Source organism: Polyodon spathula, chromosome 10 (assembly GCF_017654505.1).
Source record: "Polyodon spathula isolate WHYD16114869_AA chromosome 10, ASM1765450v1, whole genome shotgun sequence".
NCBI classification, from domain to species: Eukaryota; Metazoa; Chordata; class Actinopteri; order Acipenseriformes; family Polyodontidae; genus Polyodon; species Polyodon spathula.
Genome location: NC_054543.1, coordinates 13,771,162 through 13,796,961, shown reverse-complemented (window position 1 = coordinate 13,796,961; position 25,800 = coordinate 13,771,162). Strand labels below are relative to the sequence as shown.

The 25,800-nt window shown below is 38.6% G+C and overlaps 1 protein-coding gene across 1 annotated transcript; it reads right to left on the bottom strand.

Annotated features, from left to right (window-relative positions):
• Positions 1 to 1,561: 1,561 nt before the first annotated feature.
• On the bottom strand, positions 1,562 to 17,561 carry LOC121321524 (monocarboxylate transporter 12-like). Its single transcript, XM_041260511.1, has 6 exons — positions 17,229 to 17,561; positions 9,917 to 10,020; positions 7,766 to 7,909; positions 6,730 to 7,330; positions 4,132 to 4,391; positions 1,562 to 3,643 (listed from the first exon to the last, which is right to left on the bottom strand). The coding sequence occupies exons 1-6, from the start codon at positions 17,336 to 17,338 to the stop codon at positions 3,417 to 3,419; spliced, it is 1,446 nt and encodes a 481-aa protein (XP_041116445.1). The 5' UTR covers positions 17,339 to 17,561; the 3' UTR covers positions 1,562 to 3,416.
• Between the last annotated feature and the right edge of the window lie 8,239 nt (positions 17,562 to 25,800).

The window sequence follows — 25,800 nt, the reverse complement described above, 5'->3', positions numbered from 1 at the left end:
AAATTAACATGACACAGGTATGACATTTAGCTTAACATGTTTTGGTGCTCGACCTCACTTGTTTTTATGAATGTATTCAATTGGCATCACTAGGAATTTCTGACTGAACAGGTCATTTGTTAGTAATCTTGCAATGCCTCCTATAATTATAATCTATTATGCTATTGATAATAAAACAGTCTGAATATTCACACACTTTTCAGAACATTCAGAATTCAGTGGTAGAGGTGTTATTCTGAGTAGTGATAATGTATCACATTTGTATTTATAATCTTGTACAGATTAAAAATAATACAAAAAAAGCACAATACAATTTGATTAATTAATAGTATTGGTAGCATCACATTTAAGTTTTATGCCAACCTTACTACAACAATTACATTATTAGTTCACTCTTTAACTTCAATGTGATGTAACAAATGCTGATGAATGGTTAACAGAAAATAAGATTAAGTGTCATCTAATGTAAAGCATAAATAACATGGTGTATTCCTGTAAACAAGAAATAACATTTCCCTGCATTAACAGTCCAGTGTTCTGCATGCACCGCTTACAATACACCACTAGGTGGTGGTCTAGTATTATCCAGTAATGACTTTAAAAGCCACCATTGTCTAGTAGAAGGTTTTAGAATGGTTTTTTTTGGTATCTGTTGACAATGACAGCATGCTTTGGTCAAAAACATTTTGAATAGCAATCATTTATTTTGTATATTGCATTTCATGCCAAGGCATCCCAGAGTGCTTCACATGAATTCAATAGTTCCTGGTATCAAACCTTCAGAAAACATTTCCAATGACATAAGCTTTTAAATCATGACAATTCTAAAGAAGGAATTTGAATTGGCAAGCAGGAGTTTTGCTAGATGAATTTTCCCAGCTGCCATCCGAATCTGTCGTAAAAGTTGACCCACAAGCGGGGCCAAATTAACCTATCGTGAGGCCTAAGCAAACATACACTACTGGGCCCCTACCATCCTTATGAATAGCAACAAATAGACGACTTTATATATTAGCTGAACTCACGCTCCACCAATTTGCAACAGGTATAATTTTGTTTTTAACTTATTATACACGGTTTTGATCAGAAACGGTCAATTATGACGAATTCTAGTTAATTATGATGAAAGTTTCACGCACTGCTCTGAACTGAATGACCGACCGAATCTGAAAGAAACAGTTCAATTGAAGGTGGTGTGCTAAATATATTTGAAAATAAAATTGGAAAAGCCTGAAACCTACATCAAATCCCAGAGCGGAGCTTGATAATCACCTTTCCCAATTTACTGAATAAAAATACAACAGTTTGAATATGGACAAGAACACCATATGTTGATTGTTATCCAATTAAAAAAAAAAAAACATACTTTTGTATAGGAGGGTACTCAAACTTTTGTCTACTAACTAGGTCCCCTATAGTCCACACAAATCTATATTAAAAAAAAAAAAAAAAACAACAAAAAAACCAAACATACCTATAAGTGTTGTTTACTCAAATCAGGGTTTGACAAGCTTGTTTTTACTGACATACAGTGGCCTGTTGACACTATTTTTTTTTTACTGACATTAAAAAAAAAAAAAACAAACAAAAAAAAAACAACAACTATAAAACACATTATAAAATAGGCTAGTTTTGTGTACTTACATTTATTTAGGTCTTATTTACTTATGGTCATACATGGACACATCTGCAGACTGGATCATTTTCATTTTTATTTTTGACAGCATGGTCAGAACTCCAATCAAAAAGTCTACAGAATTTATTTCTTATGTCTGTTTTTACAAGGTTCACCTGAGAAAAAAACTTGCTCCAATTCTGCATTGCTGTATGGCAAAGCCCACTTATTAATGACAAACTTGGCTCTTCGCTAGGTGTAGACAAGAGCACAATTTTGTGCCAGTTTTCAGCTGCCAGATCCTGTCCAAGATCCGTCAACGCAGTCTCTTGTTACTGCATAAATTTCATTGAGCTACCCAGCATATTTCCAATAATAAAAAAGCATTGCAAGCTGGACAGTGTCTCCGGAGCTCAATGTGCTTTGGCTACTTGCTTTGGTTGAAGAATGCATATACTCATTTCAGAACAGTATTGCTAATTGGTATTCTTCTTTTGATACTTTTCTGCTATCACATAAGGTGTAGGTATATGTCATTCGAGCTAATTACATTTTTATTTATTTAAGTTTTAGTGTTAAAATGGCCCTAAATGCATGGATGCGTTGGCAACTTTAAGTCAAATGCAGTTTAATGTGGCTTTTTTGTTTTTTTGACATACTTTGTTAAAGAAAAAGCTTTCTAATGCCCCCCACCCTCCCCTTGCCGCTTGCATTCTTCTTCTTCTCGTTTCTTGTGTTTATGCTTTGCTGCCCATGAAAGAGACATGGTTTGCTGTATTCAAACAAAATCAAACTTTTGACCTGACCTGGAATTTACTTGTGTCGCCGCGAGAAAGTGAGCGAGAGTAAGCTCTAGGTCAGCCAGCTTGATTTTGTGTGAACACAAGTGAGGTACACTGCCTCGGTTAAAATGTCAGTGAGTGAAGTTCTTCCAGTTTGCTTGCAATTCCGTATCTGTTTAAATAAATAAATAAATAAATAAATAAATAAAATTAACTTTTCGTTTTGGGTCCCCTCATGACTTTGGGCCCCAGTTTGCCTATGTGTTAATCTGGTCCTGCCCTGCCCACAGGACACCTTAAAAAAAAAAGCTGTTATTCATTAAGCAAATGTAATATGAGCCTTGACCAATGTTACAAGTTTCCTGGCTCGAAGAATATTGTATTTCAAATAAATGAAACCACATGTGGTGATGTGGGAGTTCAGACAAAAACAAACAAGCATTACGGGTTGATCCCCAGTTTTGAATGTAAGCCTCTTGTAGCTGCCTACTGTATTTAATGGAGACTAACCTCCCATAATTAAGAGAGAACACTGTTAACAGTATTTACCACTTGCCTGAAATAATTTCAAATGTACGAGAAAAGGATACTTCCACATTCTGATTGTGGGAGGTAAATAAAAGGAATGTGTGTATATATATATATACACACACACACACACACACACACACACACACACACACACACAGTGCTCACCTGTTATAACACGCCTCGTTATATTGTGGAATCGGTTATAACACGGTATGGTTGTGGCTCCCATTTGCTCCATAATGCCATTACAGTAGCCCTTTTATACTTGTTATAAGGCGGAACACAAACAACATGGTCTTGTAACTATAGCTCCCCACTATAGCATTATAAAAGGTGAACACTGTATATCATACATATATCCACAATACTTTGATATAATAAAAACAGACAGTACAAATAAAAAAAAAGCTATTTTTGGACATGTTTAAAAACTACATTTGAATATCCTGACTACTCATGCAGTCCTATAAGGTATACTTTGGAGTCTATCATACAGGCTTCGGTTCTTGATCTGCCGCTACACAGTACTCTGTCTCGCCAGTGTTTGTCCAGATTTGGAGTTTGGGGTCCGAGTTGGTGGAGTAAGACCCGGACCGAGTTCTAAAGCACTTCTTAATCAAAGCAGCACACACCAGCAAAACTGAGCTGAAAATCATGGAGAATCCACTGAGCATGAAGGCAGCGGTGTAGGTGCCTTTTCGATCCACTAGCCAGCCTGAAAAGGAAAGATTGAAAAACTATTAAAAAGTCTTAGGGAAATAAAAAGGTATTATTCTTATGCTAGGTGGATTCCCCTCAACACTGTAAGGTTGCTTGCTTGTTTTTATATTATAGCACTATTTGGCCATCAACTCATCCTTCACACCACACGGCTTTGCTTTTACCAGGTGAAACACTTAGGGCCCCCTTAAGGTCTATTTTAAGGACTGTTTTTAAAAAAAAAAAGTATATTCTTACCTTAAACAGTACTTCGGAAAACTAATAAATCCTCTCTTAAACAGAATTTGTTTTAGTGAACCAAAATGGGCTTAAACAACAGCCAAAACGTTGCTTTGATTGAGTCCAGCAGAGGTGCAGTAGGTTAAGATGCAAAACTAAACTGACCTAGATTCTAATGTGTGAAACATGCATCTCTTGCAAGGGATAACACTATGTATAGTATGCTTGTTTTTACAATTTTGAATAATCAAGATGTTCACTGACCTGCAATCGGCGGACTGATGAGATAAGGTATTGCATGAAGAAAAAAGACCACTCCCAGGGCAGAAGAGAGGTACTGAGTTCCAACAATGTCCGACGTTACTACAGGCAAGAGGGCCACATACGCCCCATCAAAGTACCCGTAAAGCACTGAGAATGGCACTAACAGAGGGAAACTCTGCAGGATGGGAATCAAGAGACAACACAGGCCATCCATGCCAACAGCAATCAAGAAACAAAAATAGCGGTACTTCTTCAAACACCTGAAACAACAAAACAGAACAAACAAAAGTATACAAAATGCAGCACAAAAAAAGGCTTGGAGTTTTATCCTAAATATCTTCTAAGTTTAAACATTTGGAGACTGTACTGTTAAGAGGTTTTATAGCATGTACAAGTGTGCATTGCCACGTGTACAGTAAAAGTGACCCGCTACAGCCATTTTCAAAAACTGGAAAATTTCGAGACTAATTTCTATACTACTAAACTGCAGTAAATATGCTGCTCTGATTGGCTTCATGTGATGACAGCATAATGTAAAACTGATGGTAGTACTGGCCTTGGATGGAACAGTCATGTTAACTCAACCTCCTACTTCGTCAGCAGCACAGGATTTCTACAGGAGCCTTGATGACATCATTTGCGGGGACCACAGCATACTGACTGAACTGACGGAACGACTCTCTGCAGTCATAGACATGGGGTAGAATCAGACCAGCAGTGACCTAAGGACTCCGTAAGTCACTTCAATGATCTGCTCAGGGTCAAGTTAAGGTCAGGCCATGGCTTCTTAAATACAAAGGGCTTGGGTACTTTCAGCATTTAAGAATGTCAACCGGATTTTCATGTTTCGGATATTCACTCAATTTAAATAGTCGTTCGTATATTCATTTGTTTTTCAAAAAGTAATAAAAGTCACTATATTGCTCAGAACGCAGGCAGAGAGCATAGCAGCAGCGGCAAGTGGCGTGGTCTTGGCCCCTGTATGTGCCTTTATTATATAGCAAGACCTTACAATATGTAACATGTTAAAATAGAAAAATATCCAAGGAGTAAAGAATAAGTTGTGTAGGACTTGCTTTACCCCAGATAATTAACTACAAAACAAAGAATGCCAAATAGCAGTTCAAGTTAAACGTTGTTTTGTTTATTCCCAAAATAAATAGTACATCAAGTTGACAACGAACTTTATTTATTTTTTACTGTTTTTCATTTCTTGCCATTGCTGTTTCTTCACAGTAAACAGCGGCCATCGACATGTATTGTTCTCAACATGGCAGTTGCTATAGTATCTATTTGTCGCATTCCCTGGGTTATTTATGGGGAGTACAGTACATAATCACCTAACCACATGATACCTAGGTGACTACCAATGGTTTCCACTCTCACATGGTAGATACTGGAAGAATACGTGTGTAATTGAATGAACATTGCCTGTGAGTGTGGCTTGCACGTAAACATTTTAACAATCTGGACATGTGGTGGAAAAAGGATATATAGAGTATACAGTGGCTATAGTAAGTATTCACCCCCCTTGGAAGTTTTCAGTTTGTTGTGTTACAACCTGAAATCTTGAAGCATTTAAATGGGATTTTTCCCCCTTTGATTTACACAACCTACTGAACACTTTGAAGAGGCAAGAGAATTTTTATTGTGAAACAACAGTGTAAGATGGCAGGGGAGGGTCAGATTCCTCCCTTACATAAAAAAATGTGAAAATGCACGTTTTGTTTAATTGAATAGCTTTTAATTAATTTAATTGTATTTGTTAATTGTTAATTATCCCCTGCACCTGGAGGTAATTCTAAATTAGAACCAGGTGCAGGGTATTTAAAGAGTGCAGCCAGTCTGTTCTAGAGGATGAGGAGCTCGATTGTTGGTGCAGACATAGAAGTAAAACCTACGTTTGGCTTAAAAGTTTTTGTTTTCAAAAGTGTGTTGTGCTTTGTTTGGCTGGGATTTGCCAATATTTAGTTAGTTCTCAGAGGGAGCTAGGGTTTTGTTTGTTTGTTTTTGTGTTTCATTATTTTGTATTTTGAATTAAAGTGCGCATAAGCATTTAAAAACAATGTTTTTATTTCTGGGTCACATTTTTAAAGGGCGCACGATCCCAAATTACGGCCAGCCTGAATGCTGAGTTGTCTTGATGGCTTCTCTGACCAATGCCCTTCTTACTCTGCTCTTTTCAGGTTGTTATTTTGTTTTTTCAACCCCCTTTTTTCACACATTGAAAGTGTTCAGTAGGTTGTGTAAATCAAAGGGGGAAAAAAATCCCATTTAAATGTATCAATTTCAGGCTGTAACACAACAAGCTGTGAAAACGTTCAAGGGGGGTGAATACTTCCTATAGGCACTGTATACCATGAATGATTATGGGGTACTGTAGTTATCCCACAGAAGAACTCCAAAGGGGTTGAGCTGGCTGGTTGTCCATGCCATCCTCTTGAGGCAAAGGTATGTAAGGAAAAGAAAACCTATACAGCTAAATTCTGAGAATTGCTTTCCTCAGATCAAACTCTGCCTCTGCTTAGCAACATGTTGTAACCTGGAGCATTGTGCTTCGTCTCTAATAAAAAGATTACACGTTAAAAACCAGCTCACCTTCGATCTGTCAGCCATCCAAAGGTGATGTTCCCAATGATACCAATCACACCCAATATGGACATCAAGAAGGCAGAGTTCTGGTGGCTAACCCCAACGTTCAGGGCGTAAGGCACTAAGTAAACAAATGGAACACTGCAGCCGTAGGCCAGAAAGAGGATGGACACTGCTAGCACCATGAAATCAGGCATCAGGAAGAAGCTATACTCCTGCAGTGACTGTAAGAAGACGCAGCTGTTCAGGCAGTCTGTCCTAATGGGCTGCCCTGGTTTGCAGGCAGACTTAGAGTTCAAGTCGTTTTGCTGTTTGTTGTAAGTGTTCTCTTCATCGGCAGACAACGTGCCACTCAGCTGCTCTTCCTTAAAGGCGATGGGTCTCATTAAAGCGCCGCACACACACAGGTTGGCAACAAACCCCCCGAGCAGCAGGAGTGCCCCACGCCAGGAGTAAAGTTCAATCAGGTGCTGAACCACTGGAGCCAGAATGAAGGTCCCGATACCACTACCTGACATAGCGACCCCGTAAGCCAGTGACTTCCTTTTGCAGAAATATTTTCCTACCATGGCAATGGCTGGGGTGTAACAAAGTGCAAATCCAATGCCTGTCCATAGAAAAATAGGCAAAGGGTTATCCAGAGTTACATTTATACTGTATAGAGACACGAGCCATTATATTGTCCATTAATTTTTCTTTATCTCCGTGCAGCCCCCTATAGCATTGTCCACATGACATGAAAATACTGAAAAGGTTGTTTCTTTGTAATTCGTTGATTCTTTTTTTTACCTTGTTACTAAAAAAAATATATATAATATATATATATATAGATTATATATATATATATATATTATATATATATTTATATTTTTTATAAATATAAATATAATTATATATATAAGTCAATACTGGCAGCAAATATATATATTCATACAAACAATTACGGTTTTGCCAACGAGAATAAGAGAAACTCGGAAAATCGGTCAAGCACATCTATTGATTACTTTGAACAGAAACTTGGTAACTCTCAGAATGCACTGACCTGTGAGTACCCCCAGTGACAGATAGAGGTTCTCCAGGCTGGTGGCAAAGGAGCTCAGAATAAGACCCATCGAAGCCATGAATCCTCCCAAGACTACTGCAAATCGGCAAGACAGACGATTCCCAATGAAGCTGCCAAGTGGGGCTAAACAAACACATTGGTAATCATACTAAAAGTAAAAGAATGTACAATGTTTACAGTTATCTCTTGATAATGGAAACACAAGATAGCTGTTATTATTTATAGTTTATAGTACTTTTATAAATAGAATGAGGAAAAAACAGAACAAGAAATTGTCTTTGCCATTAATACTTCAACTTAAAACTAGATTGTTTTATACATATGAAAAAATTGTGAATTTGGAGTCAGTGTATAAAGTATAGCAATACAAAATAATTAAGTAAAAATAAATTGATTTTGCAATCCAGACTCACACAAACTAATAACATAAGTACTGTAGCTGTTGCAAAAGGTTTACATTATTTCATTATCTTATTTTATTTATTCTAATATGTTTTTATAATCCAGCTGCTGGTGACAGTCTCTTAAAAAGGTTAATAATTAAATCCACAAGAGGGCAGTGTGAGGAGGATTCATTTTAATGTGTCTGATTTGGAAATGTGTTTACTGATTTTAGTGCAGGGCTGCAGTCAGTGGATTATTTACAAATTTAACCCATAAAAAAAAAAACGAAAAAAAAAAAAAACATTAAATTGGACCTTTGCAAATTGTTACACAATATATTATACATGGCTATATGCATTACATATTGTATGCCATAATTATTACATTTAATTTTTATTGTTATTTGTAATAAGGAAATCAATTGCAGAGGCAGTTAACAGAGTCAGTGTTACTAGATACTAGAAAAAAGGCAGTTCTATGCAGCCTATAGTGGTACAAAGGATGCAACTTTTAAAAATTATCACCAGTGTCAAGAAATATATTCTGCTGGAATTTGCCCATTGTTTGTTATAATGCTTTCATGTTAGTGCAGGAAGCACATGCCAAAGAGCAATGCACACTCAGCAAAGAGCTAACTTTAAAAAAAACTATCTGTGCATTGGTCTTAATGTTTGGCTTACAATGTTCGTTTTACAAGCCTTATTGACTCAATACACTTTCAGTGCCATATGCTCATGCAATGATTTGATTCAGAAATGACCGGTGTTGATTTTCTCCAGCATCCACAAGACAGCCTTTAATGTCATATTGACAACATTGCTCTTCTAACCCTAACACCCTCTGTATCACATGCTCTCTTTGAAAACCATGTCTCCTGCCAGCCTGCTGCTAGTGTGTTGTGTCGACCATGACGTGCGCCAGCTGACACAGGCGGAAAATGGATTTGGCCTTACACCAAGCTCCAGCCCTCAACGCTCATTGGCCAAAAACAACTGCTCATATGCAGTTTCCTACTACAGATATGTAACCAGTGCAAGTAGCTGGACTGACTTTTGAAGGGGGGCAGTAGCTGTCAGGTTATTGTTCAAAGTAAGGCTTATAGGAATTATTGGTGGTGTTCACAATATTATCAAACCAGAACCAGAATGAACTGTGCAGACCTGTCAGAAATGTGCAAATGATCTTGTTAGTGAGTAAGATCCTCTGGATAAATCCAGCTGGGAAAGAGGTCACCTAAACCCTTCCATCAATGAGTCGATATGCTGTGCAATCAGCGGGCAGGCAGTCTTACATTTAGGTGCTATTAAAAGCTATCCATCTAGTCTTTCCTCCTGTTTTTCTTTTAATTTTAGCAGCGACCCAGTAAGTGTACCATCAACAAGTTAATTAAAAAGTGCTTTGAACAATGGGCCATCCACCCATTTTTGGGGGTTTTACATTTTTATTTTACCTCCCCAAGCTACAGGAAAGCCCGTCACTATGCAGGAATGAACTAAGAAATCATGTATCTGCTTAATTATTCATATGCTATGATATATCTCTTCTGTAGTCTCAGACAGACTAGTAAGAAAAAAAACGAGGCAACCCCCCAGAGCTCACTTGCTACTTCCACTTACTTCCTGCCAATGATCAGAAATGGACTCCAGCATGTGTGTCACCTTGGCACAGGGATATTTTGAGGGAGTCGGATGGATAAACAGGCCAAAAATGAATAAAAAAAAAAAACAGCTTAAATATTTCACTTACCACAGAGCATTGTAGTGCAGTCCACCAAAGAATGGATCCACGCTGTCTTTGAGTAATCCTGAGCAAAGTGCATTTGGAACTCCACAAAAAAAATGGAGATACACCTAAAATACAAAAAGGGAAAGGTGACGTCTTAAAACTGTTGACAAAAACCTCCGATAGCATTAAAGTCATTAATACTGACAGCTTACGATGTTACTTTTTAGCACATTTTAAACTACAAATGTAAATGAGAGAATGTTATTAAAGGGGTTAGCATTTTAATTACATGTTATTATTTTTTTTCAGTTTGGTCTACTGCCAAGACTGCTGTGGCCACTGACTGTGTACGAGGTTTCCTTGACAGCAGTTGAGAAGCTGGAAGCTTTAATCAGTTCATACGTCAGGAAATGGTTGGGAGTCCCATGCTGCCTCAGCAGAGTGGGACTTTATGGTAAAGGAATACTGCAGCTACCAATCTCTGCTCTAACCGAGGAGTTTAAGTGTGCCAAAGTCCGACTGGAAATGACATTAGTAGATTCACGCGACAAATGCATAAGGGAGGCAGCACCTGTGTTGAAAACTGGAAAAAAATGGATGGCAAAGAAAGCTGTGGAAGATGCTAAGGCTGCCCTTCGAATCGGAGATATTATGGGGCAAGTTCAGCATGGAAAAGGCGGTTTTGGTGTAAAGGCCATTTCCCAGGCCAAGCAGGGAGAATGGATGAGATGGGATAGTGTGGAACAACGCAAGATCGGCTGGCAAGACCTATGGACAATGGAACAGAGCAGGATCAGTTTCCTCATCAGATCAGCATATGATGTTCTCCCATCACCACAGAACCTAAATCTCTGGGTGGGTGAGGATTCCTCATGTCCTTTGTGTTCATCACCTGTAACATTAAGGCACATTTTGACAGGATGTAAGGTGGGTCTTAGCCGAGGACGGTTTACGTGGCGCCATGACCAGGTGCTGCGATGTTTGGCCTTAGCGTTGGAAGACAAGCGTAACTTGACCAATAAGTTGCCACCAGTTCCATCAAAGCATTACATACAAAAGACAATATTTCTCCGTCCAGGAGAGCAACCACCAAGAAAAGGTGATAAAACCAAGCCTCGTCCAGGACAACTGGAAGCTGCTAGAGACTGGAAGATGCTGGCAGATGTTGGTCAATGGCTTATTTTTCCAACTGAGATTGCCACCACTAACCTTCGACCAGACATTGTCTTATGGTCTGGATCAGCACACTGATACCTTCCCTTTAAGTCAGTCCTTTCATTGCCAGTACAATAAAAAAAGCATGTGCACGTGTTCCAACACTGTTTTATAGGGATACTTTTACCCTTAACGTTATTTACCAGCCCAGTGTTTCAAAATTAAATTACAGTATCAAATTGGGTTCCACACAAACGTGGGCCTGTCTGGTCAAGCAATGGGATAAAAACAACACTGGTTTATGATTACAGTTCATTTCACTGGGAGGGAGCCCTTGACAAGCCTGGATTAGACATTGCTTTTCCAAAAGAGTGTCAGTTTTTAACATGGAAAAAGTCCTAATCCAGTTATATGGAATGGGTTTAAAGTAGAGATGCAGCTCTTTGAAATACAAAAGATGTGGATCTGTGGGTATATAATGCAGCATCCCTCAAGAGCTTGTGTTTATATACAGGAGGCGTGTTGCTAGGGAGCTTACGTCCCTGCTTTTGCTGTACTTGCTGCCACATGTGAACACCTCGTTGGCTAAAATAAAAACCACTTCAGCAAGTAGATATTTAATTTGCTTTGTGTTATTGTGCAATGCGCGTGTATATGATAACAGTACAATGTTAATGCTTTGTTTGTTTTGTTTTGTATAATGTTGTTTGTGATGTGCAGTACGAAATAAAACAAACAGTAATTCTTTAAGTGCCTATGTAAATTGCAGCTAAGGAATGTGCAGTTAGACAGTAAAAATGGGGAGCCAACTCCAGGACCGCGATATATCCGAATCCGCAGTATAGCAAGGGGCGATATAATGAGGGGTGGGTGTATTAACAAAGGAAGGAATTGAGGTTAACATTAAGTTGTTATGCATGTATGAACATATTCTAAACAACACAGCAGTTATTATTAATATTAACAGGCTATAGCAATGCAGTGTTCAACAGTTAATTAATCGATAGCGGACCTTATAATTCCATTATGAGATGATATAAAGCTTTATGATTTCCATTACATGAGAGTAGATGTTGAACTTCATGCTGATTTGAACTCGGCTCTCGCCAAGATAAGCACCAACTAAGAAGTAGCTTTGCAGTAAACTAATGTGATCCATCTGCATCTCCATCCATTTGCATTGTTTTCCATTTGATGATGCAGATATCCTTCTGTCTGGTGTTGATTGCTGAAGTGTAATGCTGAATTCTGAAGTTGAAAAACTAAATTGCAAATCTCCAAAGTAGGCTTTCACTAAACTTGTTATTGTCATCGGTACGCTGAAAAAATCAAATGCTGCCCAAAGAAGTTCATGTGGCACTGAACCGTATGCATTAGCCAAATCCAGGAATGTCACATGGAACTCCTTCCTCTCCTTTATTGCCAATTGAATTTGTTGCCAGATTATGCTGATGCGTTCTAAACCTGGAATGCCTGTTTTTTGTACTGAAGTGTCAATGAAGCAGTTCTTTAATAAGTAAGTTGACAATCTCTGAGCATTAATGCTGAAGAAAATCTTGCCTTTTACGTTTAATAGGGAAATTGCAGGAAACTGACTGATGCTTGCAGAATCCTTTTCTTTTGGTATAAAGACTCTACTTGAATCTGTATGTGTTTCCTCCAAATATCTCTCCAGCTCAAACTTAGATGATTTTAGTGTGCCATTTTTCTCACTGGTGAATATCTTCTTTACAAATTTGAATGGATCTTTATAAAAGTTAGTTCTTGCATGCTGTTTCTTTTTGTAGCGTTTCCGTAGGCACTCAGCTCTGCACAATGTTGCAAGCTTATCTTTTATGACCCTTTGTAACAGATTGAGTCCCTCCTTATGACTTTGTTCTGCTTTTCTCCATTGCTTCCTCAACTGCCTCCTTTCTCTAACTAAGCGTTCAATCTCCTGCTGCCGCCTAGACTTTCAAGGAAAAGTTTGTACTTTTTCCTTCCTTTTTTCAATTCCAAACCTCTCACTTCCATATGTGTAGATGATGTCCCCAAATTTATCCAGGTTCTTTTCAACTGTTCCATTTAACCTTTCCAAAGTAAAACAGAGATCCGTGTTTACTGTGTCCCACGCAGTTTTCTCACAAGCTCTTGGCCATTTAAGTCCAGGCTTGTGCCCGTTGAGGTTCTTTTCTCTCTTACGCTGGTTCGTCTGACTGGGTTCGCAAGGATCATTAGGCTCATCACTAGTTGTATCCACACAAGTCCTCCTCACTTCTGTATATTATCTATACAGAAAGGTTCAGATATGGGAGCCACAAGGTAATAGGTTTGGATAAAAGTATAAAATGTCAGTAAAACATCATAAGAAGAATGAAGAAGTGATAACCAAGGATTTAAAATCAATTTTCTTATCTCTTATTAGCAGGTGCAATATTAGCACTCTTTGTGACGAAGACCTTTCTGTTCTTCTCTTAATTTATTTTTTCTTCAATTGCACTTCCTTCTTCCTGCGGTGCCCTATCACTTCCCATCGTAAAGGTCAGTTCCGGGGTTCCAGTCTCATCTGGTTGACCACGTGATTGAGTCTGACACAGGAACTAATACTGTACCAGGACGAGCAGTTTAGGCTTTCTAAAGCTTGAGAGTGCACATAAAAAGACTATTTGGTCCAATTAGTCTTTCACTTTGGTAAATTTCACTAGATATTAATCTATTTTCCTGAAGAATAAATCCCTTTAAAATTCCCAGTTTGTTCCAAATCTCTACATATTTAACTGATGTCTCCCAAATTATTCCCCAGTGTGAACAACCTTTCCAGGAGTACTTTCTCGCTGCTATTTTACAGGAAGAGTAATCTAATGTACTTTTAAATGATTTTTGGACCTATTGTCAACTGTTGCACTTTCTATAGTATGTAGTACAGATGCTCTTTTTATGGTATGGCTGAGGTATAACCTGTGGCATTGGGAAGGTAAACATATAGACAAGATCAACTACCAAGGTAATGCATGCTAAGTTTTCTGGAATGTTGAATGAAAGCTGTTTCTAATTATATATGCAGTTATAGTGACATTTTTTAAAGAGAATCCTTTAAAGATGGCCCCTCAATTATATTGTCAAGGAATTCTAACAGATTTGTACCACTTGTCCCCTCCAAGGGTTAAGTGAAAGCAGAATGTGATCACTCACTTAGTTATTACCTATTAAGAAAGTAGGATTTAGCTGATCAATTACTTCACTAAAAAATGTTGTTAAAGTGATTATGGCTAGGCTTACTATTCGATTTTTACTTTGACCATTATTATCAACATTTATTTTAGAAAGAATTTACCGGGTTTTTTCCGATCGTTATTTTTCACTTCAAGCAGAGAATGGGTGAAATCGACCTTTATGCTTTAAAAAAAAAACAGACTTTTTATGCCACTGAAAAATGTCTCATTTAGCGAAACCCATTTGTCATATTCAACTAAAACCATGGTTACCAACATTCTATTTGAAATAACATTTGGTCAAAGATGAGCTATGTCTCAGCACAGCCAGAGTCACTGGAAGGGAGACGGGCCTGCTTCGTCCTGCCGCGGAGACTTTAGCCGTCGACCAGGGTATTGTGCACAATATTCATTAAGTGTTTTTCTCGTGTCCCATTTTCAAATCAAACTAGTAACTGAAACTGTATACCTATAACCCGCTAATTTCAAAGTAGGCGCTTTGAATGACAGGCGCTGTAGCTGGTAAATGAGAGCATTCTAGCACTGCTTCAGTCAACAAGATCTGTCAGAACAGGGTCAAACTACTGTCCTAACGGACCACTGAGATGACTGACAGTGACTCCCAGGCATTCAGAGCGGAACGGAGACAGGCAGACAGCAAGTATAAAAACTACACAAACTAGTGATGATTTGTAAATTATTATTTTTGGTAAGAAAATAAAAAAAATAGTGAGTTGTTTTACTGAAGTTTAACGTATATAAAGTTATTTCGGTCAAACTCCTATTTTTTGGGAATTCGACGTTTAACTAGCTTTACCGATTAATATCGAAAAGCAGCAAGCCTAATTATGCCTAACAAAAAAAACTCTGTAAATCTGCACACAACACTAGGTTTAAAGAAAGTTTCCTTGCCTTATTTTCAGGAAGTCTGTTATCCTTAAACTTCCTCAAGTGTGGTAACGTCTCCTCAGCAGTGTCTTCAGTATCAAGGCATGTTACTGGCTGCAGAGCATGTCAATCAATAGGGAATCAGTCGCCTTTTTAATGACAGGCAAGGGTATAATTTCACTGACCAGGTAAGACGTTCCTACACATTGTGCTGGGGAATGTGTCTGCTTCTATTGCACAGTTGATAAATGAGAACCTGGATAATAAATATTAAGGTGTATGTGGTTATGTTGAAAAAGGTACTTCAGGGAAGTCTGGTATGATGTTAATCCAGGCTAGAAGGCAGAATAGAGTGCAAACATGGATTTGGATATAAGCACATTCATTTTTGAAATGCTTCAGACATGTACATTGCCTAGTTCCAGTTCCATTCTATAACATGCATTTCACAAAGTGAGGTACTTCTATTACTAAGCTAGCTAGTTAACCCGCATCACGTCTGCACAGCTCTCCACCCTCCTCTCAACTGGGAGATATTCCACCAGTAGAAGGTACAAAAGAACTACATATATCACTTAAAGGTATAGTAATCACTTAGTAAAGGATCATTAATTTAGCAAAGGAGTGGTTCAGGCAGAGAACTCACTTTTAAGACACATTAACATCATAAACATCAAGCACATTAGGCACCCTCATTACCAGAACATTCGTCAGTCAAAACGGCTAGTATCTCATTGATCAGCTAGAAGCCTTTATTGATTACCTCAATCCATTCGTCTGGCTATACAGCAAAGTTCGCTTTCACCTCCCTAGCCTCCACCTGTTTTTGAGTTCATCTACGGGGGCCGTGATGTGACACAATTAAAATTCAACCATTTCTTTCATAGATGTCTGTCCAGAACCAAGCTACAATAATAACATGTGTTCATGCTGCATCTTAATTTATTACAAAAAAATATTTCCAGCTGTTTAAATATTTTAAGACCCTTCAGCAGAGTCTGCACCATGTCTGCACAAACAATTTCTATAAAAAAAGATTAGGTAACTGGAGGACTTACAGTTTTTCTTGCTATGAAAGCTAATGGCATGTGACCAAGAAATGCTGAGACCACGGAATGTTAATACAGTTTCTTAGCGACAAGTACATACCCAGGTTTCCATGCATTGTGACCCAGCAAGTCCAGGGCCCAATCAGAATATCCCAGACACTGTGGGCCCAACATTGAAGCTACTATAGGTCACCAACTGCAGTACACTGGTAGCATTTTGTCAGTGCTTAATGTAAGCCTGTAACAATCAATGTTGCATTTACCAACACTAAAACTCTCAAATGACTCATCAAAAGGCCTTACTGAGAGGGCTATTCAAAGTCACGTTCATAAGGACGCTCTGTGTTTACAAGGCGTCCTCTGTAACCTGAACTGCAATGTAATATGTGGAAAATACAAGCCATCTATTGCCAGTTCAGTAAACTGAAACCCTGCAGTGGGATCCCACTAGAAAATAGGTCAGCGATACACCAAATTTAGATACCCTCATTCCCCAGTACTTTCCATTCAGTGTACCTTTGAATATTGACTACAGATCACCCACTAATTAATTATTTTAGAAAATCCTCCCGTACATTAAAATAGTGCTATAGTTAATTTTGAAGTACATTCATTTGCGGTACACAAAATACATAATCAGGCTAGTATTGCTATATGACCTATCTGCTGTTATTGTAACCCAAATCATAAATGTTTACAAGTGCCCCTATCAGCACAGCACTATTTAAAGTAGACCTAAAGAAACAGGACTTTTGTTGAAACCAAAAACACAAAGCTTGGCAAGCACAGTATTCAGCATTTCAAACAACAAAGCCATATAAACACAAACAACTTCTGTTCAAGTGTCCCTTAGGTAAATATACACTGTACTATTTTAAAACAACTTTGTACAGTACTTCTGTTGGAATCTGTATTACTGCACTGCACTGCACTGCTGCAGTACTGAATTACAAAGGTACAGTGTCTAAAACGCACATTAAACTGCAGATTGATGCAGTTTTACTGTATAAATACAGCAGTTTGTTTTTGTATGGGGTTTACCCCACTCACCTGGTAACAGCCCGGGTGCAAATGGTGACAACAAAGCAGCTAGCAACGATCATCCATCCCCAGCCTCCGTCTGGAGGGGCAGCTACCAGCACCTTATTAGTCTCAGCCATAGTTGTAACAGAGCTTAGTCCTCTTAATCCTGTTTTCAAGTTCCAGTTAATAGTGCTGAGCTCCTGTAGTACTTTTCTTCAGTGCAGTTGCAATTGCACAGAATGCATGGAATGGTATCTGATGATGAATCTGTTAGTTTCTCTGCAAAACAGCACAGAAAATAAGAATATAAAGAATATTAAAGAATATCAATAGGCATAAATTGTACGTATTGGGATTAAAATGTCAAACACCAAGCTTAGTTACACCTTCAATCCTGTTACGATTCTCTCTGCTGCTCATCGCAAATAACATTATAAAAGATAACCTTTAAAAAAATAAAGTCTCAAGCCAAGCTCAAGATAACTATTTACTCTCTTTCCTTTCTACTGTCCAATTGCCCCCTTGCTTTGACCAAACACCAAATTAGAAGAGTGTATTTTCTATATCTTATTTTTTCCCCCATGAACCCACTCCTAACTTTAGACTGTGTTAGAGCTCAGACTTGACCCGCTGCATTTTTCTTGAATAAATCTCCCACACCCCCTCTTGTAGTAGCGTGCGCTCCTAGACTTCTGCTGGAAAGAAAACACAGTGAAGAAAGTGTATTATTGATTTGCTCCACTGGGGTCAAAGCTATTTTCTCTTGTGTTCCCCTGTCAGGCAACAAGCCTATAAATACAATTACTTCATTTATCATGTAGCCTAATCTGTTAATACTTACACCAGAGAAATAGTAACGGCAACGTTTTCACAGGAGTGTGTGTGTGTCTGTATACTGTATCTATTAAGTATATCTATTTTATCCCAATTTCACAACAGTTGTTTAAATACAATTCTTATTTTATACCTGCTATTACAAAATGTTATTTTACGTCACAAAAGACATTTAAAGTTAGTGAAAACTAACCATTTGCTAAACTGGTATGGTTTTCTAAAATAAGCAAGTGGCTATGAGAATGGATCCTTTCCAAAAATGGAGGACAGTTAATCACTTCATTATCAGTAAATGTTTCATAACAAAATACTGGGAATGAATGAAAATGTTAGGTTATTACCATAACCCTGGTTCCATGAAAGAGAATGACAACCATTACCGAATGGGAAGAGCTCTCTGACCGTCAGTCTCTGAGCAAATATGGGTTTGAGTGCCATAATAGCCCCTCTGCTTGGCTCAGGAGGTCCTTGCCCAGCGGGAGCTGCCACAGCTGATCCGACAACATGTCGGAGAGGAGAGCAAACCAGGGGCGTCTCAGCCATCTGGGTGCAACCAGCAGAACCTGTGCTCTCTCCACCCTGATCCTCTCTAGTGTTAGGGGTATCAATGGTAGCGGAGGGAACACATATAAGAGCCCCTGTGGCAAGGGGTGAGCTAGCGCATCTACTCCCAGGGGACCCCCGTCTCTTTCCATGGAGAACCATAAGGGGCAATGAGTGGACTCGGCTGTGGCAAAGAGGCCGACTCGTGCCGGCCGAAACCTCCCCCAAATCTGTTCCACCACTTGAGGATGCAGCCTCCAGTCCAAGCTGTCTGGAGCTCCTCTGGACAGGAGGTCTGCTGCCTTGTTGTCCACACCAGGGAAGTGAACTGCCCTGATGGAACGCAAGATTCTGTGCGTCCAGGACAGGAGTCTGTGCGCTGCGTGGTGAAGGCCCGGTGAGCGCAGGCCGCCTAGGTGATTTATGCAGGCTACCACTGTGGTGTTGTCCATCCAGACCAGCACATGTTTGTGCACTAATTGCTGGTGAAAATGTAATAATGCTAGACTCACTGCTTGCAGCTCTTGCGCATTTATGTGCGCTTGCTGCCAATGTACCTTCCACTGACCTCTTATTCCTCTCCTGTTCCAGACCGCTCCCCAGCACAGACTGGAGGCGTCTGTATTGATCACTTCCCTTCTGTTAGGGGATGCGAGGCGCAGATTGCCGGGACAGAGCCACCACTCCAGTGCCTTCTAGCATTGTCTGGACACCGGCACCGGCTGGTACAGATCTCAGACTTGACTGACTCTTGAGCGTATTCACCCAGGCTTGAAGCAGGCGGCTGCCATCAGCCCCAGCAACCTTTGATATAGTTTGACCTGTAGGACAGTGTCCTCTCTGAATAGGGAGTGTGTGGTCTCCAACACCTGAATCCTGTCTTCCGACAGTGAGGCAAGCATGCTCACAGAGTTCAGTTTGATCCCCAGGAACACTGTGGACTGAGACGGTACGAAGTTGCTCTTCTGTTGATGTACTGAGAGCCCCAGCTTCGCCACATGATCTATGACCTTTTTTGTGTGCGCCTCTGTGCGTGCTTTTGACTGCGTGCAAATCAACAAATCGTCCAGATGGTTTAGGATCCGAATACCCCGCAGCCTGAGTGGAGCCAGTGCTGCATCCATGCACTTTGAAAACATGCAGGGCGCCAGGGAGAGGCCAAATGGCAGCACGCAGAAAGATCTTTTCCAAGTCCATGGCAAGCTCAACCAACATGGCTATCAAAGCATACTTCAGAGGCATCCCATTCCATCAGGATTACTGCTAGTTTGTGCATTTCTTCATTCTTCAGCAAGATAATGACCCGAAACACACCTCAAAGTTGTGAAAGAACTATCTGGCAAAGAAGGAAAGTGAAGGACAACTCAATCTAATGACCTGGCCTGCCCAGTCTCCAGACCTCAACCCCATAGAACTTGTATGGGACGAACTGGACAGAAGAGTCATAGCAAAGCTACCCACAAGTGCCCTACATCTCTGGGAATTGCTGCAGAAGAGCTGGGAAGACATGTCGTGTGATTTCCTGCCGAAACTTGTTAACTGAATGCCTCGTGTTTGTGAGGCTGTTATTAAGGCAAAGGGTGGTTATTTTGAGGAATCCAAGATTTAGAGATCATTTTCAATTTTCTTGAACATTGCTTTGATTTGTTTTGAATATTGTAATATGTGTTTTATTTTCAAGTATTTACAGAAACGTATACGACGTAAAACATTGTCAATTATGAAAAAAACCTAGTTTCCAGCAAGTGTACTCAAACTTTTGACTGGTACTGTATATATATATATATATATATATATATATATATATATATATATATATATATATATATATATATATATATATATATATATATATATATATATCAGTCTTACTGGCTGTATGTTGAGGTATAAAATAACATTAGTTTCCAGAAACGTTTGTTTACACCTGAGTATTGAATTAATTTATGTCCTTGTCAAGTTATTCTGCATTTTTTTGTTCAATGTAATTATTCTTTTTACCTTTTTGCCTGGTGCAATTCATAGGAAGGGGTATTAAGAGCCTAAACCCATAACGTTTTTCAACATTTTATGGCCTTACATTGTATTAGTTTCTTCCTCAAACCGGTCAAGCTTATATGACGATGCAACACTGCTAAAGAATAAACACAAACCCATGGCTGCCCTTGGCTGTCTCATGCCACATTTCCAGAATGGCTCTATCTGACAACAGTTGAGTGGGCCGGAATCCATTTACAGAACTTATGTGCAGTGAAGCACTCGCCTTGTAAATTTTCAAAGGCAATCCTACATGTCGAGGGATTGAGACACCGTAGTTTTCAAAACAAGAAAACTAGAAAGTAGAGCTGAAAGCTAGTAAACTGAAAGCATAAGCATTATTAAGCACCGTTTATCAATCCATTCAATTGTTTGTTTATGCATAGAATAATAGAATCCTCTTCATCACTATTTACACTCCCACCAACAGCCAAATATCATATTTGCAATTAAACTCACTGAGTGGCTGCATTTTACAATTGCAATTGCAGTAAACAACAAATCCACATTGTTTTGAACATCCCTATTTACAGTATTTTTTCTTTTGGTACATCCCTAATTATTTGTAATATCTTGTGCCAACCAAACATGGCTGAACCCTGATTGCTGCAATGCAATTGTTTTAATTGTAACCCTTTCAGAAACCTCAAATCTGTTGCTTTTGAGCTGGTTGAGACATTTATAAAGTGTGTGTGTGCGCGCTAACAGCAGGTATTTAAAAGACCAAAAACATCAGTGACAATGCGCCCTGATAGTGTCGTGTGACAAAAGGACCACTTTTAAAAGCCCAGGGGTTTTTGATCCTGCTCTAAGCTCACAGCATGGAAACAATTAGTCTGTGATCTGTTCACCCTAAAGCTTGCACCTGAAAGTCAAGTAAAAGCGGTCAGACCAGAAACAGGTCATGGTTAAGAAAGGGCATCTGCATTGAACAGTCATGCGCCATGCAGATATCATTTCATGAACTGCCCTTTTGTCTATCAGTCACGTACACATAGTTAAAATGTATTACAATAGTCCATAAGTAATGCAAATAAAGCATCTGTTTATCAAAATCATGGTTCCTCTGTTTTCCTACTGTTCTGCATTATCTACTTTTCTGCTCAGTTAATCGGGATTTGGGGGAACAGTTTGCTATAAAATCTGCAACTGTGCTTGTTGCATTCCTCCAAAACTGTGAAGCTATATACACATTTTAAAATGAATCCAACAAGTTGTTCTTAAGTTATGAACCTCACAAATTTTCATAGAAACAAACATCCAAACAAGAAAACATACAAATACAGTATTTCTCAAAGCTATTTACTCCAAGTCTTCATTATCGCTCTTTTTTTTTCCTGAAAGGAATATGACAGAGTAAATTCTACAATGAGTATGAAACTACAGAGTACTTACCAGCCCCTTAATTCATGTCTGAGTTATTTAAATCTGGTTTGCATTTTGGCATTTCCAGCACTCGTTCAGGGACACAGATACACACCTGAAAGAGCACATTATTGCAAGAGAAATTTAAGCTTGAAACAGGTCTGTAGTCACCACTTTGTCTTAAGGTGGTTTGCTAATTTATGCATCGGTCCTAGCACATTTGTAATATATCCAGTTTGATATTCATAAAAGTGTTCAAGACAAAATATTTGAAGTACACAAGTCTGTGACATAAACATGCTTCATGACTATCGAACATGATTCCAAACCCTTTGCTGTAAAAATAAATGCAAAATAAGGATTTCTTGTCTGTGCTTGGTTTTAAATATAAAAAAAATTGATTCCAAACACATACATCCTACAAGGTATGTTGAAGACAGCACAGTATATTACAGGTACATTCTAGCATTACAGTTTGTCCTCACTTCTATTACATGTTCACAAAGAACATTCCTGTGTGCTAATACAAATCAGGGTTCTCCCCAGGAATTCTGTACAGCCGGATGGCAGAACATTATAGCTGGGAGCATTTTTAACGGAAAAATAAACTTGCCTTCCCTTAAATATATAATACGACAAATAATTTGAATAATGTGTTGTCTTTCGTTGACTGTATCTGGTTGCTCTTTTGTATGTTCTACATTCTTTTTCATTATTGATTTTTATTCTGGTAAATTACTGTCCTTATTTAGGCATGCTACGATTTGACTGGAGAAAGATAATGTAGGCTTATTAGAGTTAAGAAAAAAAATTAAAAACGATAACCTTTTCACTTCCTTTGTATCTTAATTATTGAGCTTATTGATTTATTTAACTTGTTTTCTTTATGTTAAGTTTTCAGGGCATTTGGTCACCATCATAGATGTTGCATGAAACCGGAGTGCAATAATCCAGCACCTCTGCACTTAAGCATTTGTATGTCAGCTGACAACTGTTCAGCTGATATCCCATCACACCTTTCTTCTATGCATGAACCCCCAATATCTCTCACAAGCACCTGGCTACATTTTTTTTACGATATCACAACAAAAGGAATACGCTTTTTTTTCGTTTGGTGCAAATGTATTGCTATTATGTACTACATATCACCTTACATTACAATAATACAACAGAAAATGGACTGAATGACAATACCCGAAAATAATCTTAATATTTTTTTAATAAAGCAGCTGGCGCAAATACAGTATTAGACAGTGGATTGCGCCGATCGCCAGCTTATTTTGAAAACTAGGCATTCATTGATTTGGTTATCAAACAACGAAAAAAAGCCTTGTGTGTTTTTTTGCAAGTTTAAAACTAAAAATTCTCCAATAGCCTAGACAATCCTTGTTTTTCCGTTATTCTGCAGCAAACGGATTCCTAGGATCCCTGGTAATTAAGCACATAAAACACAAAAAAGTTACAATTGCAAATAGTGTAGTTGTTATTTGTTACAATGGGGAACATCACCAGAGGTGACTGTGATGTCACAACTTACACTCCTGATTGGGCGGGTTTTCAGGAAGAAGTGGGCAGGTTTTTATAAAAATAGTTGGTAACCCTGCATGTGGTTCCAAGATTTTTTTTTCACCCAAAAACACGCAAACAATCTAGTCTGCTAGAAGTGCAATCAATCCTTATTGTTAAAGGCACAGTAGCATCTGCAAGAGGGGCGGATCTGGTTTTTTTCAGCCGGGCGGGGAAAGCCACTTTGCTGGGCGGCACGCCCGGCTGAAAAGGCCTGGGGAGAATGCTGCAGATCAATCTGAGACTAAATGTAGTAACAGTTGCTGGTATATGGTCATTTAAATGCTTTTACAACCATTTACTCTATATTTCAAATACCCAAAGAGTAATGCATGTATTATGCATAAGTTGGCCTTGTTCCAGCAGTCCTAACCAAATGCATAGATTGGAAATGCACTGTACTTTAGATGGTCCTGTAACATTTGAGAAGATTAAGATTCTAATATAAAAATCCAAATATCGCATTTTCTTAAAAAAAAAAGAATACTGTTTAATATTAAATATTAAATACTGTATTTGTGTTCCCTGTCATTCTCTACTGTTTTTTATGCTCATTGTTTGCCAGGTATACTAACTACGGTCCTTTTTCAACCACATGTTCTGCCTGCTAAAAGACCAAGAATTGTCTGAAAAGTGACCAGTGCAGCTGTTATAGAAATATTTAACTTGCTCAAATCACAGTAGCCACAGCTTCAGGGTCAGGGGCAGATATCACAGCAGCACACGCCTAGAGGTCATTTCTAAAAAACACCAACACGACAGAAAAGGGATATCATGTATTTAATCTGTTAAATTATAATATGAGACAAAACAGTTGAGTTTCAACTGGGTTGAATCATTTTGACCAGTGGTGATATTTCTGACTTCAGTCTTAACTGCTACCTCAATCACGCTGTAGAAAAACGGTGCATTACTGTCTAAAGAACACTTGTATAGATTAACTGATATAGTTTCTGGAACTGCTAAATTAATTGTTCTCAAGCCAAACAGATTTTTCTGTGGGCAAAAACTGAGTACTTTAACATAGAATAAGAATGCAGGCATAAAAAAGCGACAAAATGGTCTGAGACAGCAGACACCCTTACTAACATGACTGAAAGGATAATTAAGAGCTGTGAGGGTCAGCAGTGGTCTGCTGGTAGCTACTGAAAAGCATCAAATGCATTCAGATGTCAAAGGACCCCTGTGGCCTCATGAGATCTCTCAGAGTCTTGTCTAAATACTCATTACATTAATCCAGTACACCAGAGTGGAACCATGAACCTGTCCCCCTGCAACACACTGCGGGACACAAAATGGCTAACCAAACAGTTAAGAAGGTATTTTAACAACATAGCACTTCTGTCTTTTGTATTTATCAGTGTTGATTTGTCCTCGTAGCAGTTAGCATACAGTCGATATCATATATTATGCAACCATTCGAGTTAATTAAAGAAAGGGGTCAGCTTGTCAGAGAAATGATTTTACAAACTCGCAGTGGCCTGTGCAGTTCTGCGGGTTGGCGAGTTAATCTAATAAATGACAGCGTTTCTGATGATCGCTGGTTGTCACCAATATAGGTCAATATAGACCCATGTCTTCAAAAAACAAAATCAAGTGTTAAGGTAAAACAGGGTTCAACCGAATACTTTGGCACTAGTCCTAAAAAATGTCTACAGCTGGTTTTATACTGAGAGTACTTGTTTTGTAAGCAAATTAGGTGTAGTTGGTCATTAAATTAGACATTTGAGATTCAGCACATGGCATTTTCTTTGTTGTATGTGATCCTTCACAGTGAAGGTCACTGTGTTGCTCAGCAAAGCCAGTATTGGTCAAGAGTGATTAGGAAGGAGAAACTCTGTCTGTCCTTAGAGACTTGTCCAAATTCTAAACAAACAGCCTGAAAGCAGGAGTTCCCAGTATCCACAAAGTGGCCATTCCAGTCAGACGAGAAACATGCATTTTAAACAGGCATTTTAAATACGTTTTGCTGTTTACTTTTCTCATTTATTTGAAACTATGATAACTGACGATATATCTCAAGATATTTAGTGTCATTCTCTATTTGATCGTAAATGGTTATTTTTATACATTGTTATCATTACAATCTGTCAGTTTAAAACTTGAGCTAAATTTTCCCAATCTTGGAACTAAAATGCAAGTACAGCATGAATGTGTGTGCGATGTCATGAAACAGGTTAATATACTTTTTTGTGTGTTTAGTTTATGCATTTTCTGTCTTTTTGCAGTATTTATATTTTTAGATGTAGATTGA